The sequence below is a fragment of the Pteronotus mesoamericanus genome, unplaced genomic scaffold (assembly GCF_021234165.1).
Source record: "Pteronotus mesoamericanus isolate MK-2021 breed Mesoamerican mustached bat unplaced genomic scaffold, CSHL_Meso_final contig_265, whole genome shotgun sequence".
Classification (NCBI taxonomy): domain Eukaryota; kingdom Metazoa; phylum Chordata; class Mammalia; order Chiroptera; family Mormoopidae; genus Pteronotus; species Pteronotus mesoamericanus.
Genome location: NW_026555113.1, coordinates 2538715 through 2552042, shown reverse-complemented (window position 1 = coordinate 2552042; position 13328 = coordinate 2538715). Strand labels below are relative to the sequence as shown.

Sequence of the window (13328 nt, the reverse complement as noted above, 5' to 3'; positions counted from 1 at the left end):
CCAGTCGCGGTGACAGCTCCGCCCACCGCCCTCCTGTGCACAGGAAGGTCCGCCCTGAGGATTTCGGTGGTTTTCTGGGTGGATTTTTCCACACGTTTGGTTATATGTTTATTTCAATCGAACCTCATGCCCTATTGCCTGTATCCCTGAGGCCCAGGGCACAGTCCACGTCCCCGCGGTGTCTCAGCCCGGGCCCGGCTCTGCCCGTCTGTCGCCTGTCCGGTGAGCGGGTGCAGGCTGCCCCCTTTCCTCACACGTCTCTCAGACCCACGGGAGGCAAAGGCAGACTGCGTGGCGAGAAGAGGGCTGCCAGCTGTGTGCGCCACGCAGGTGCCAGGAAACAGCCGGCAAATACTCCCGCAGCCCTGAGAACAGGGTGAGCGGGCGACGTGTGCAGCCCCCGGGCGAGGGCGCGAGGAAAGACGCCCCTGCAGCGCGGCTCCCCAGTCCTGGCCACCGCTCACTGACCGGCCGACCGACAGCTGACCTGTCCCTGGGAAAACGCTGCTTATCTAACGGTTTCCTACTGCCCTGGACAAGGATCAGGCGTGCAGCCGAGGAGCAGGCTGGGTGGCCAGCAGAGGGTGCGGCAGGGTGCGGCAGGGCACCAAGTGAAGGGTGCCGTGGGGGCCGGGCCGGAGAGCAGGACGCAGAGAGCGGCCCCTCCCAGCCACGCGCCCAAGGTGATCGCGCAGACACACCCTCACGCTCGCTGTGCTCCACGCGGGCCTGGCCCTCTCTCAAGCACTTTTTTACAAGTATCAGCGGATTTAGTCAATCCTCACAACAGCCCTAAAGCACCCTGTGCCCTTGCTTTGCGGGACGGTCACCCAGCCAGCATGCGACAGAGCCGGGAGCACCCACCCCTGCGCCTGCCGCAGCAGCAGAGGCCCCGGCTCAGCCAGGCCGGCTGCGCCCGACACGTCGCCGGGGGCAGCCCCAGTGCGGCCTGGCCGGCGCTGCCCTCCGAGCGCGCGAGCCACCGAGTGAAAACACCACAGAGGTCACACCGTAATGAGGGTCCCAGGTTCTCCGAGATCGAGCTCCCCAAGGCCATAACGCCCAGGACAGCGGAGACATGGGGAGGGAGAACAGGTCGTTCGGAGGTCTGCTCAGGAAACCGGAACCTGAGAATAAAACCTGCCCCCTGCTCAGCAGGCCAGGAACGTGTCCCCTGGCCCCGCCCCCGCTCCACAGCGAGAGGTCACGCGGGGGCCCTGCTGGACACCACCGCCACGGGACAGCCACCCTGGCTTCGAGGGCCCGTTTCAGCGATAGATGTGGAGAGAGTTCTAGAATCGGCACATCCCAGCTCGGCGTGGCGGCCTCTGCCGCAGGCACGGGCGTGAGGGCTGTAGGCGTTTGGCTGGACCCTCGCTGGGTTATCACATCGCATTCCTCAATCCGCGATGCCGTAAGCAACTGCATTATGCCTTATCTGACTGCATGACTTAAAGCAGCATATCACCCAATCATAATCTTAACGCTGTCCTAGATGACGTTTTGTGATATTTTTAGTGTTTTTTTAAAATCAGAATGTCACACTTTTTCCCTTTATGTGATTGAGAACTACTCCTACCCTCACAAGTATCCCTATCGTCACCAGATGCCAAGGGTTTCAGAGCAAAGCACATCTCTGACTTCATCACGAAAACCCTGCTCCTGAGCCCGTTACCCACCGTGCTGGCCCTGGGTCCTGCCCACGCCCCCGAGCCTCCTTGTGGAACCTCCAGGGCAGCGCCGCCAGAAAACAGGAGCAGCTGGCCCTGCCCAGGGAGCTCGGCTGGTGACAGCGCCGCCCGCCCGGCCACAGCTGCGGGTTCGACCCCCAGTCAGGGCGGACACAGGAGTCAACCAAGGAACATATGACCGTGGAACAACAGATGGACGCTCCTCTCTAGAATCAACAAAGTAAAACAACAAGAGCTGTGCTGCAGACGGGCAGACCGACAGCACAGGAAAGACACGCAGGATGGGCTGCGGCCCACACGCACAGCCGCCCTCAGCCGCAGCCCCTGCGCAGAACGGCCACGCCCCCCCCCCCCCGCCAGCAGGCGCCCCGAGAGCAGGGCCTGGCGCCCACGTACCTGACCCCGGGTCCCCCGCGGGCGCCGTTCGGCCGCGCTTCAGCCTCGCGGACAGCGCGCCGGCCCTCTCGTTCTCCGCGGCGATGGCGCTCTGGAGGTCCTGGATCTCCTTCCTTCTGGCGGGGGGCAGCGCTTCCCCCTTCTCCGCGCACCCGGGCCCCGCGGCCCCGGCGTCGGGGGCGGTGTCATCATCGTCGTCTCCATCACAAACCTCGAAGTCGTCTTCGTAGTCCTGCGAAAGGGGAGGAGGTTTGGGGGAACTTTAGGGCGAACTGACTTTAGAGAACAGTTACACAAAGCAAACGTACAGCTGACCCTTTAAAATAGGCCGTCGCTGTCAGCAAGGAGGCCCCTCTGCCTCTCCCCCTAAATTTATGAGCGGACCCTGCCCCTCGCAAACCCCCGAGAGAGCCGTGCACGCGTCCACCCGCAGGCGGCGCGCGCAGGGCAGGCGGGGAGGACGCGGCGGTGCCCGCAGGCGCACCTCGCTGGCTGCTGTGGCCGAGCTTTGCGCGGTGGGCGCGGAGGGGCGGGGCGGCCTCCACGGCACCGCCGGCAGAGGGCAGGGGGTCAGGCGCTGGGTTGCGGCCGATCACTGGCTCCTCCCCGCACGTCGGGCCTTGGCTGCCGCGCGGGGGTGGGGGTGGGGGGTGGGGGGGGGGTGGGGTGGGGGGGTGGGGGGGGGGTGGGGTGGGGGGGGGGGGGTGGGCAGCAGCCACGAGGAACAAAGGCACAGAGCTGGGGGCTCCCAAACCCCACTACTGCTGCCCGCCACGCCCCCACATCACCGCGGTGGCGCCCCACGGCTGAGGCAGCGTGGATGCGGCAAGGACACCCACCACCCTTGTCACCCAGGTGTTAACTTTCATGACCACAGGGACGCCCCACACACTGCAGGCCCGCAGGGAGGGGCAGGGAGCACAGATAAACCCACAGCGCGCACTGCAGCACCACCTGGTGGAGAACAAAGGAAAGTCCTCTAATGGCCGCCCGCTGGAGCGGCGGGGTCCCAGGTGCCTGCCTGGACAAGGAGGGGGCTCCGACCCAAGTGCAGAGCAACAGCCAAGGCAGCAGGCAGCGCGGACAGGCAACCACCGGTCTCCAGAGCCCAGCGCGGGGCCACGGGCGCTGCCGCTTAAGTGGCAGTCTCCAGGGTTGCCGCCAGGAGGACTCGACCAGGGACACGGAGACTTGGCAGGGGGCGCAGGGAGCGCGGGAACAGCGCGGACGCACGAAGGGAGCACATGCCACTGGGGCGGGAACGTCGGAAAGAAGCCAACAAGGCCTGAGCTGAAGAACCCAGCCCACAAGATGCAGGGCACGGAGAGAGCACTGGACACAGAGCGGCCTGCACGGAGCGAGGAAGCCAGGGAAGGTTCCGGCGGGAGGAGAGAGACCGAGAGGTAACAGGTAAGAGACCTACGAGAGCGGCCGACCCCGTCGGGAAGGCGCGGGAGCCCCAGAGGGAGCGCGGGGCGGGAGCGGAGGCCTCTCCAGGGAAGGAGCCGCCGAGGGGGCTCCTGGCACCCGGGGCGGGGACGCACCTTCGGGCCCAGGAGCCAGCAGGACAGCTAAGTTGCTCAGTGCAAAAGACCTTCTCCAAGACGTTCTGAATTACAACTGTCAGAAGTGAATGACAAAGAAAGAACTCAACGCAGTGGGGCGGGGGGCGGGGGACAGCAGCCTACAAAGGAAACCCCGTCAGCTGTCACCACGTGTCTCAGTGGACACCCCACAGGTGGGAGGAGCGTGGAGTGAGACACTGAGACTACGGAGAGAACCCAGCGGCCAGCAGCAGTAAGTCCTTTCGCTGTGACGGAGAAACAGAGGCAGCGCTCGGCCGCGCGCCGGCCTCCCAAGGATGGAAAGCGGTCCTGCCCCCTGAGCAGGAAGACGCGGGGACACGGAGCCCCGCGCAGGACGGCAGAGAGAACGCAGGAAACCGCAGCCCTGCGTCCGGGCGCGGTGGGAACCGTCACGTCAGGACGGGTACGGACAAAAGGCATTAAAAATAACTATAGCTCCTGCAATTCGATAACAAACATACCATAAAACATAAAAAGGGGTGATTTCTGACCACAGAACACGAACAGGGAGAGGGAACGGACTGAACGTGCGCACGCAAAGGGAGACGCCCCCAAAAGGCAGAGGACATTCCATCCACACCCCACGGGAACCACAAAACGAAATCCAACCTCCAGAGCCGGGACCCAAACACCCAGAAACAGGAAACGCAGACGCCACCACAGGAAGCCTCCCCCTGAAAGGGCAGACAGAAAGCAAAGAGAAGGGGAACAACGGAGACGCCGGACAACCGGGGCGCAGAAGATAAAGCGGCTGCAGTGCGTCCTAACGTGTCAGCGGCCGCCCGGAACACCCGTGGCTCCAAAGGGGAACACAGCCCCGGAGTGAAGCGGGGGGGCACGATGCTCTGAGCGAGGCTGTCGGGCGGGGGGCAGGCGCAGCCAGACCCGCATCAGGCGACACAGACCTCGACACAGCAAGGGCGACAAAGGACAAGGACAGGCGTTCCCACTGATAAAGGGAACGATCCAGACAGGAGACACACCGTTTATTAACAGAGACGCACCAGAGACATTTACAAACGATACTTCCAACGAGGGGCTAATATCTGAAATATACACAGGGCTCATGTAACTCAACAACAACAAAATCAATCTGCTTCAAAGATGGGCAGAGGACCTGAGCAGACGTTCTTCCGGGGAAGACACACAGATGGCCGACGGTCACAGGAGAAGACGCTCAACGTCATCAGTCATCAGATGCAGATCAAAACCACAGTGAGAGACCACCTCCCGCCTGTCAGAATGGCCACCATCGAAAAGGCAAGAAACACCAAGTGCCGGCGAGGACGTGGGGAACTGTCGCTGGGAATACAAGCCGGGGCAGCCGCTGGGGAAGACAGTGTGGGGGGTCCTCAACACCCAGAACAGAGCCCCGGCTGGCGCGGCGCAGTGGGCTGAGCACCGGCCTGCAAACCACAGGGTCGCCAGTTCTACTCCCCGTCAGGGCGCAGGCCTGGGCTGCGGGCCAGGCCCCCAGCAGGGGGCACGCGAGAGGCAACCACATGTCGATGGTTCCCTCTCTTTCTCCCTCCCTTCCCCTCTCTCTAAAAATAAATAATAAATTTTTTTTAACAAAGGACAAGTTAAAAATAGAGCTACCATCTGACCCAGCAATTCCACTTCTGATTATTTATCCAAAAAATATAAAATCACCTTCGTGAAGATCTACGTGCCCGTGTCTGTTGCAGCACAAAAGCCACGGCGCGGAGGCCGCCTGCCCCGGGCGGGAGGTGAGACAAAGGCGGCGGCGTGGTGCACGCGGACCGGCGGAGCACTGCCCGGGCCTCGCAAGGGCGGGCTGCCCCCATCGGCGACCACACGCTCGGCCACGGGGAGCACCGTGCGAAGTGAGGCGACTCCGACAGAAAGGACGCAAACCGGGTGCTGCCGCCCCCGTGCGGACGACCACGCACGAAGGGAACGAAGGGACCGACGGACACACAGACACAGACCCCGGGGCCAGACCGCAGAGCGGCGCCCGCCGGCGGGGCCCACGGGCCAAGGGGCACGCGCACGGGGACGGAAGGACACCAGGCTTCCGGTGGGGACGGGCGACACGCAGGCGTCACGTTACAGTCCTGTACCCTGGGAATTCACCTCATGTGGCGAGTCAGTGTCACCTCCATAAAACCAACCTTAAAAATGTTTAACGTAACAATAAAGAAGCTAGACAGTCCTCTGTGCGGCCCGGAGGGCTCCGCTGGCCGCTGACTTCAGTGTGGCTGAGTCACACGCCAGGGCTGCATGTGTGTCTCCGTAAACGCACCCCAGAGAGCAGCACACGCTCCCTGCAACCGCCACACGCACCCGCTCCCGTGCTGAGCGTGTGCGGGTGCGGCCCCGTGCACATGCTTTGTACACACACGTGTGCGCCCACACACGTGCGCACGCCTGAACGCGGCGCCCTGAACGAAGGCCTGAGTCATGCCGTCACTGCGTCACAGCGGTGACCACTGGCAGGTGTGCAGCCGCCCTGTTAGAGGTGACAGACCTAAATCAGAGAGATACGGACTCTCGAGAGTAATAATGAGACGGAGAAGCGACATGTTACTATGCTTACGCTGACTTCAAGAACATACTATTTTAAGCCAAAAGTTTGATGTTTATACATACTTCAAAATCATCTTCAAAACTGGCCGTGTAGCCATCAGCTCCAACATCTCCTACGTCGAGGTCTTCCTTTTCAAATTCCTACAGGTAAAAGTCAACACAACACAAAAAATCAGTCTAAATTCGAATCTCGCAAATACATTGAAAAATACAAGTTTTCTAAGATTCGTAAGTTGCCAACTTAAAATTGTAAGTATTGATAAAACGAGCAGCCTGCCTTCGAATTCTCTGAGAATTTGCTAACTTACAAGTGCGACAAGTGTGAGAGAAGAAGCGGGTAATAAACACACCATTTTGGGGAAGCGCCTGTAATTCTGACCAATAGAGAGAAAAGGTGTCGCGCCACCCAGTGCCACACTCCGCAGGGCCTCTCCCCAGTCTGTGCCCCACCCACGAGCACGCGTGTGCGCACGGCGAGGGACAGGAACACACGCCTGCGCTCCAGCGACAGGGACACCCCCGGGGCTCTGCCTCGGCCTGCCCCTCCCTTCCCGGCGCGTGACGACCGCCTGATCTGCCAAGCCCTGCGGGGCAGGTGCTCTGGAGGCCTGGGGATGCCACACAGGTCACCCTAAGGCCACCTGTCTGGGTCTTAAAGATGAGCAAGGAACGCCCCATGGCCCGGGGTTGGGGGGAGTTATTTCGAGCAAATGCTTTGTGGGGAAACGGCCCCAGGAGGAGGCCCTGCGGCGTCGCTGCGCCAGCGGTGACACATGCCGCACTCACTGCACAGACGGGCAGCGTACCCGCCGCCCGCCCACCCGCGGGGAGACACCGGAGCAACGCTGTGCAGGGCGCGCTCCCCGCAAGCCCTGGGGCCGCTGCACGGCCCACGGCCCGTCCCCTCGGCGGGCGGACGCGTGCAGAGCCCCACAGCGTGCCGGGCTCTCCGCCCGAGGGACGGGAGATGCCTCACTTCTCGGCATAACTGGGACCCGCGGGGGCGCGACAAGATGGAGCCAGGCGGGCGCTCAGCCAGCCACCGCAGGGGCAGCGAGCGGGCGGCTGTGCTTCCCCGCCGGTTTTGGAAAGAACGCCTCAGCCCCCAGTTAGAGCACACGCCATGGCCTCGATCCTGGGACCGGCCCATGTTTCCAAAAGCGGCCTGGGACTCGGAACGTGTCTCCCTGAGGGTGGCCCGAGTCCCGTCTTGTGTAACGTCTCTACTCAGTTTCTTCCATCTCCCCAGACTTTTGAATTTAAACGCAGAGCAAGGACGAGAAAACCGGCTACTTGTCCACCCTAAACCTACGAACCCGGGTGAAGGCCCCCCGCCGCCCCCCGTCCACACGGAGGAAGGCCCCAGCCCGGGGAGCCGGCCACCCCTCCAGTCCCGACCCTGAGGCCGCGGGCGGCCCGGTGTGAGCACTCGGTGCTTCCCCTTGGGCCTGACAGGGACTCGCGGTAGCCAGCAGACAGGAGCGGGGCGCGCGGACCCTAACCTCAGTGTCTTCGCCTCCCGGCCGCGGAGCCAGCTTCCACACGGCGGGGCCCCCGTCGCTGCTGTGCTGGGGGACAGAGCAGGGCCAGGTCAGCAGCTGAGGGGGTCTGCAGGCCCCCCACAGGCCCCCGCCGCCGCGCCCTCCTCCCCGGGGGGGGCTGCCCTCCGCGGGGCTGGGGCAGCTCGGGTCCCGGCTCTGAGCCGTGCCGACGCCTCCCCGCCCGGACACGGGGAGATGGCGGCACCCACTGCCTGGGGAGGCGGGGGGCACCAGGATGCCCCCCCATGGCGGCCGGCCGGCCCGGGCCGTGGTCGCTGGCACGAGGAGGACACACTCCGCGATGCCACTGGGCGAGGCCAAGGACAGCAGCGTCGCCCCGAGGGGAATGGGGAGCCTTCCCCGGGCCAGCGGCCCCGCCACACGCTGCGGGCCCTGCGCTCGCCGCGGAGCGACCCGGGGGGCTCGGCGCCGATGCTGCGGGACTGGCGGCCTAACCGTGCGCCGGAGCGCGTGGTCCAGCAGCGCCGAGGCCACTCCCGGATGCTTTATTTTGCTCCTTTGGTTAAAAAAAGGATGTAAAAGTCTCGTTGATCATTTCTTATAGTAATTGATGCTGAAGGGATAATACTTATGAAATGGTGCATCGTATGTTATTAAAATTATTTTTGTTTCCTTTTTAGTTTTTAATGTGACTGCCAGAGAATTTGATATTACAAATGTGGCTTGCATTCCAGTGGACAATGCTACTCTAGAGCTTACAAAATATTGGGAGATATGAAGAAAACATTAAAAACTATATAGTTTCATCCAATGACTCCACTTCAAGAACTGTATCCGTAGAAAGTGCGGGGAGGCGTCTGCGTCGTTAGAAACGGAGGATTTCCACGCCTGCCACCTGGGAAGCGCAGCCTGCTGCACAGGGCGTGGGGGCGGGACAGAGAACGGTGTCCGAGCCCCCCACGCACATCGGCATGCGGGGAAAAGGTCACACGGGAAGAAATGTGGGCACGGCCCCTTCTTCCCTCAGGTGTGGCCACAGCGGGACAGGAAGTGACCCAACCACCCCCAAACGCGAACACATAAAATGTGTGCACATGAAAACCCCACGTGCTGTACAGTGTAAGTTATATAAAACTGTGTGTTTTGTGTATGTGGATGACATGAAGAGATACATAAAAATATGGCACAAAATGTTAAAGCGTCATGGGTTTCAGAGAACCATCAAGGAGAAAAAGTATTCTTCAGAAGTAACAGAGGCCAAAATTTGCCACATTATTCGTAACAACAACAACAACAAACCTAGAGGCAGGGGCTGCCGGCGGCCCGGCGGAGCGCTGCACGGTCGCGGCCCAGGCCTCCGGCTGGCGGTCAGGGAGCTGCTGCGGACAGGAGCCCGGGGACAGGCGCGCACCCTGCACCAGCAGCACCTGAGGGCCCTGTGCTTCTGTCCCAACAACACGCGCCACACGAGCTCGCTTCTCGGCCTCATAGTTAAGCGAGTGAGATGTCGGGGGCCCCTCCACGCCGTCGCCTGGCCTGGGCGTCTCTCGGGAAGACGGCAGCCCCGATGCACTCTCTCACCTTCCGCAGGTCTGCCCGCCCTTTCTACTTCTCCCGGGGGCATTTCGGTCCCTCACGCCTCCCAGGAGTTCGCCCCCTTTGCCCGAGCTGCCTGCGTCCCACCGAGACGCTCTCACTCGGCTGTGCCGCGAGTGACGGCGGGCGCTGCCGTCTGGATGCTCTTCCTCCCGGTAATGCTGCCGGGTGCGCTCCCTGCAGCCTGGGGCTCCTTTGTTAGGTGCGTGTTCATCCGAATTGTCACACCTTCCTGCCCAGCGAACGCTGGTGCCATTACGCAGCGCCCGGCCAGCAGGGCCGCTGGAGCTCCGGGAGTTGCCTGTGGATGGTTTCTCATCCATCTTTTTATTCTCAGTCTCTCTGAGTCTTTTGGTCCAGGGCACCTCCTGTGTGCCCCCTGGAACCTCCCCCCCCCAGCCGAGCCATCTGCAAATGAGGTTTGTCCCTGGTAAATGGAGGGGCCCGGCCAACCTCGCTGCCCCCGGAGAGCAACGTGAAGCTCTTACCTTCCTCCTCGAGTCCTTGTCTTTCCCACTGCTCCTCACTCCACTCTCTGCATGCCTGGAAAGAAAATACGGGCAAAACCAAAATTAATTTTAGATAAAGACTTAAAAAACAAAACATTATACGTGTCCGTGAAGACTCATCAGTGTCTGACAGGTTAAGAACCACTGTGAGTTGGCAAATTCCGAGAGCGCTTTACTGGAGCTGTGAGCAGTATGTCTTCCTGGTCCTTCCACTATTTCACAGGAATCCAGGACACAAAATACCTTCGGTGGGGAGAAGAAACTACCCTTTAACAAACTTGGGTGTGAGTCCACATCTCTCTAAGAGCTAGAAAATTCCTTGAATTCTTCTTTCTATCCCAAATGTTATTTTATGCTTAGTATAATATTTGTATTTCCAAAAGAAAGACTTATCTTAAAATGTTCTATTTTTTAGTCACATGCTATATGTTGGTTGGGACCTATAATTAAAGTTCTCAAGATTTCCAGCTGCTTCTCAGCTGTCGGGACCCACAGGCACAGCCATTCAGTGCGGCCTGTGGTCAGAGACGCAGGGCTGGCTGGGCTTCCGGTGCCGCGCCCCCCGCCCCACCCCCAGCAGATCGGCAAAGGCCAGGAGCCGTCCCCGCCCCCGGGGGTCAGCTCAAACTTGTAAGAATTCAAGCAGGGCACTTAGTCTGCATTCTCCTAATTAGTGGAAAAGAATGACCTCATGTGGCTGCTATAAAGAACAAATTAAAATCTAGAGCCTATGAACAACATGGTTTCTACGCCAACTCTACTCTGAACCTTCCCAGCGCCCACACAAGGCAGACCCTGTTGCTGTGAAGACAGGCCCTGAGGCGCCCCGCACCCAGAGGCAGACAGGCCGTCCCCGCAGGCTGGTGCCTGTGCCCTGGCTCTCATTGCCGCGGGGAGACCCCCGCGCCCTGCAGGCCTCGGTCGAGGGCGTGCGGGCGAGCTGCGTGTCGCCGGGCTGGCCCGCGGAGGGGCCGCTTTCCAAACGAGTCGCTCCCCCAAAGTGAGGTCTGATTTTCTAATCTTGCAGGAGCAAATATGAACAAGGCAAGACTGGACCGGCACTCGACAGCAGGTTCCCAGCTCCTCTAGGGCACCTGGAACGCAGTTTGCCAGGGCTGCAGGGAGCGTCCGGGAGGGAGAGCTGCCACTCATTGCCATTTACTGGCGATAATTGGGCCCCATAAAAATCAGTTTAAAGCATTCTACGTGCTACACACAGTCACCAACCGAAGCACGCGTATCCCTTACTGGCCGCTAGTCCCGTCTCTCTTTGAACTTCCACCTTGGCTTCTGTGCTCGCTGTTCTGTAAAAATAAATAAATAAATAAATAAAATAAAAAAAAATTCCACAACCATTAATCAATAAATCGTAATGAGTGAACCGTAATTACTAAACTCTGTAAAACAAGCATGGACTCAAAATTTAACCATAGCAGCCACGCCAGAGCATCTCCTGAGGTAGCTGCTGTTACGAGTCACCTTTAGTGGCTGAGGTGACTACGGAAGGGGCGTGAGTGAGGGCATACGCGCTGGAAGGCGGCCCCGTTTCAGCTCATCCGTTTCACCTTCTTCAGGGTAAGGAGGACGAGGTCCTTACCCTGCTTAAAATTAAAGTTTCAAACGTGTGGAACGTGGCCCTTCCACAGATCTATGCACCTGTAGAAAAAAAACTTAACCTTCTCCTACATTAACGAATCTAGGACATTAACAATCTAAAAAGCATTAGATTGTGCCGGTGGACGCGTATACGTGGGTCGAGGAGGTGCTGGCCGGAAGCGCACGCGGGGGCCGCTGCTGACCGACCAGGAGGGCGCCGCCCTCAAGGCACAGCAGGTCGCAGGCCTGGCGCGCGCCGCCAGGAAGGGCCAGGCCGGAGGGCAGTGCACAGAGTGCACCCAAAGCCCTGACGCACGCTACCTTCCTTTGACCTACAAATTCACTTCTAAGAGATTATTTCTAGAAAACAATGAAAGACATGTGTTAAGATTTTACTCTGTTCATCAGATAATTAATAATATCCAAAAAATCAGTGACCTGGATGTCCAGTATTTGGTTGCTTAGTAAGTAACCAAGGTTATGACCACACAGTAGAATACCAGACGGCTGTGAAGGTACCTGCATCAAAAAGCACTTCTCAGAGTCAGAAGGAGACAACAGCTTGGTTCTGAGGCTGCACGCCAGGGAGGCCGCGCATGGACAGGAAGGGGCTGCAGGCGTGAGCACACGCGCCGCACAGGGGGTCGTCTCTGAGTCCAGGGCCACAGGCAACTGTGCTCTTCCTGTGCGTGGGAATCTTTTTTAAAAGTTTAACTGCACACGCAACGGGAGGAACGGTCTGGCATCACCTGTAAAACCGGTGGGCGGGGACCAAGAATGGACTCAGCGGTGCTGGCAGGAGAGACAACAGCCCCCTCGCTGTGCAGCCCGCGCCCTGGTGCCTGGAGTGCGGCAGGGGACGCGTCCAGCGAGGGCTGGCAATGGCACAGGGCTTCCCCACACCCAGCTCCGGGCGCGTGGGGAGCCGGAGCCTGAGCTCAGGGCCTTGCTTCCAGGTCGTGTGGACGGGGGAGCATCCAGGGCCGGATGCAGATGCTCACGGAGGCAAGTGACACAGCCCCCCCAGGGGCAGAGGGGGCAGGACCCCACAGTCAGCAGAGGCGGGAGGTCGTTGGTGCTTCTGCTGAGGCCGTCCCTACGGCTCGGTGCCGCCAGAGACTCTGCCAACTCATGCCCTGGCTCTCTGATTGGAAGCGGGAGGAGGCGCGGTGGGAGACACACAGCCAGCATCGCGGCTGGGTGAGCGGCGGCCCAGGCCGGCAGCGGGGGCTGCCCTGCCCCCCACCTGCTTCCTGGCAGGAGGCGACTGCAGTTCACGGTGCCCTTGGCGACAACTCTGCCAACCACCGGACTAGCTCACCAGCTCAGCAGCAAAGCATATTTGCAGGACCTGGAAGTCACTGCCAAGACCAACGTTCACTGTAAAATGCTCGCCAGTCACTCCTGATGTGACGTTACATCCTCTTTGGTTCATTTCTCCATCGCATGGCTTCTCCCACAAAACAGAAGCGCCACGGAAATTAGAACCTCCGTTTACTCACAGCTGTGTCCTCAGCATCTACAACAGTGGCCGCTCATAAACATGAACAAATCGTCTAAAAGGGGAGTTTGCGAGCCATCGAAAGAGTTTCCTGGGGCGAACGCAGGCCCACGTTTGCTGAGGAAGGTCAGGGGACGAGCAGGGCCCTCCAAGGCCCTCACCCCGACCCCGGGGACGCTCTGCGTTGTGTTGGGGGCACCACCGCCCGGAGACAGGGGCATGGAGTGCGGGAGAGCCACATGGCCAACGGCGTGTGTGCGAAACAGACCATGCTCAAGGGAATGCGGGAAAACATGAAGCAATTACAATAGTTATTTTAACATACGTGGGAGGAAAACTGGACCCTTTGCGATCAGTAGTTCTTTGTGTGTGTGTGTTCTGTTCTGTTTTCTTGGCAAACA

The 13328-nt window shown here is 60.2% G+C and overlaps 1 protein-coding gene across 2 annotated transcripts in view; it reads right to left on the bottom strand.

Annotated features, from left to right (window-relative positions):
- The window catches only part of DYNC2I1 (dynein 2 intermediate chain 1), a 39070-nt gene that overhangs the window by 18457 nt on the left and 7285 nt on the right, over positions 1-13328 (bottom strand). Inside the window, exons 6-10 of one of the 2 annotated variants that reach the window (XM_054574771.1) lie at positions 11079-11134; positions 9810-9864; positions 7726-7791; positions 6287-6364; positions 2088-2319 (exon numbers count right to left, since the gene is read on the bottom strand). In XM_054574771.1, the coding sequence (XP_054430746.1) occupies positions 2088-2319; positions 6287-6364; positions 7726-7791; positions 9810-9864; positions 11079-11134 (487 nt within the window). The remainder of the gene's footprint in view (positions 1-2087; positions 2320-6286; positions 6365-7725; positions 7792-9809; positions 9865-11078; positions 11135-13328) is intronic. The other variant, XM_054574772.1, reaches the window with a different exon arrangement.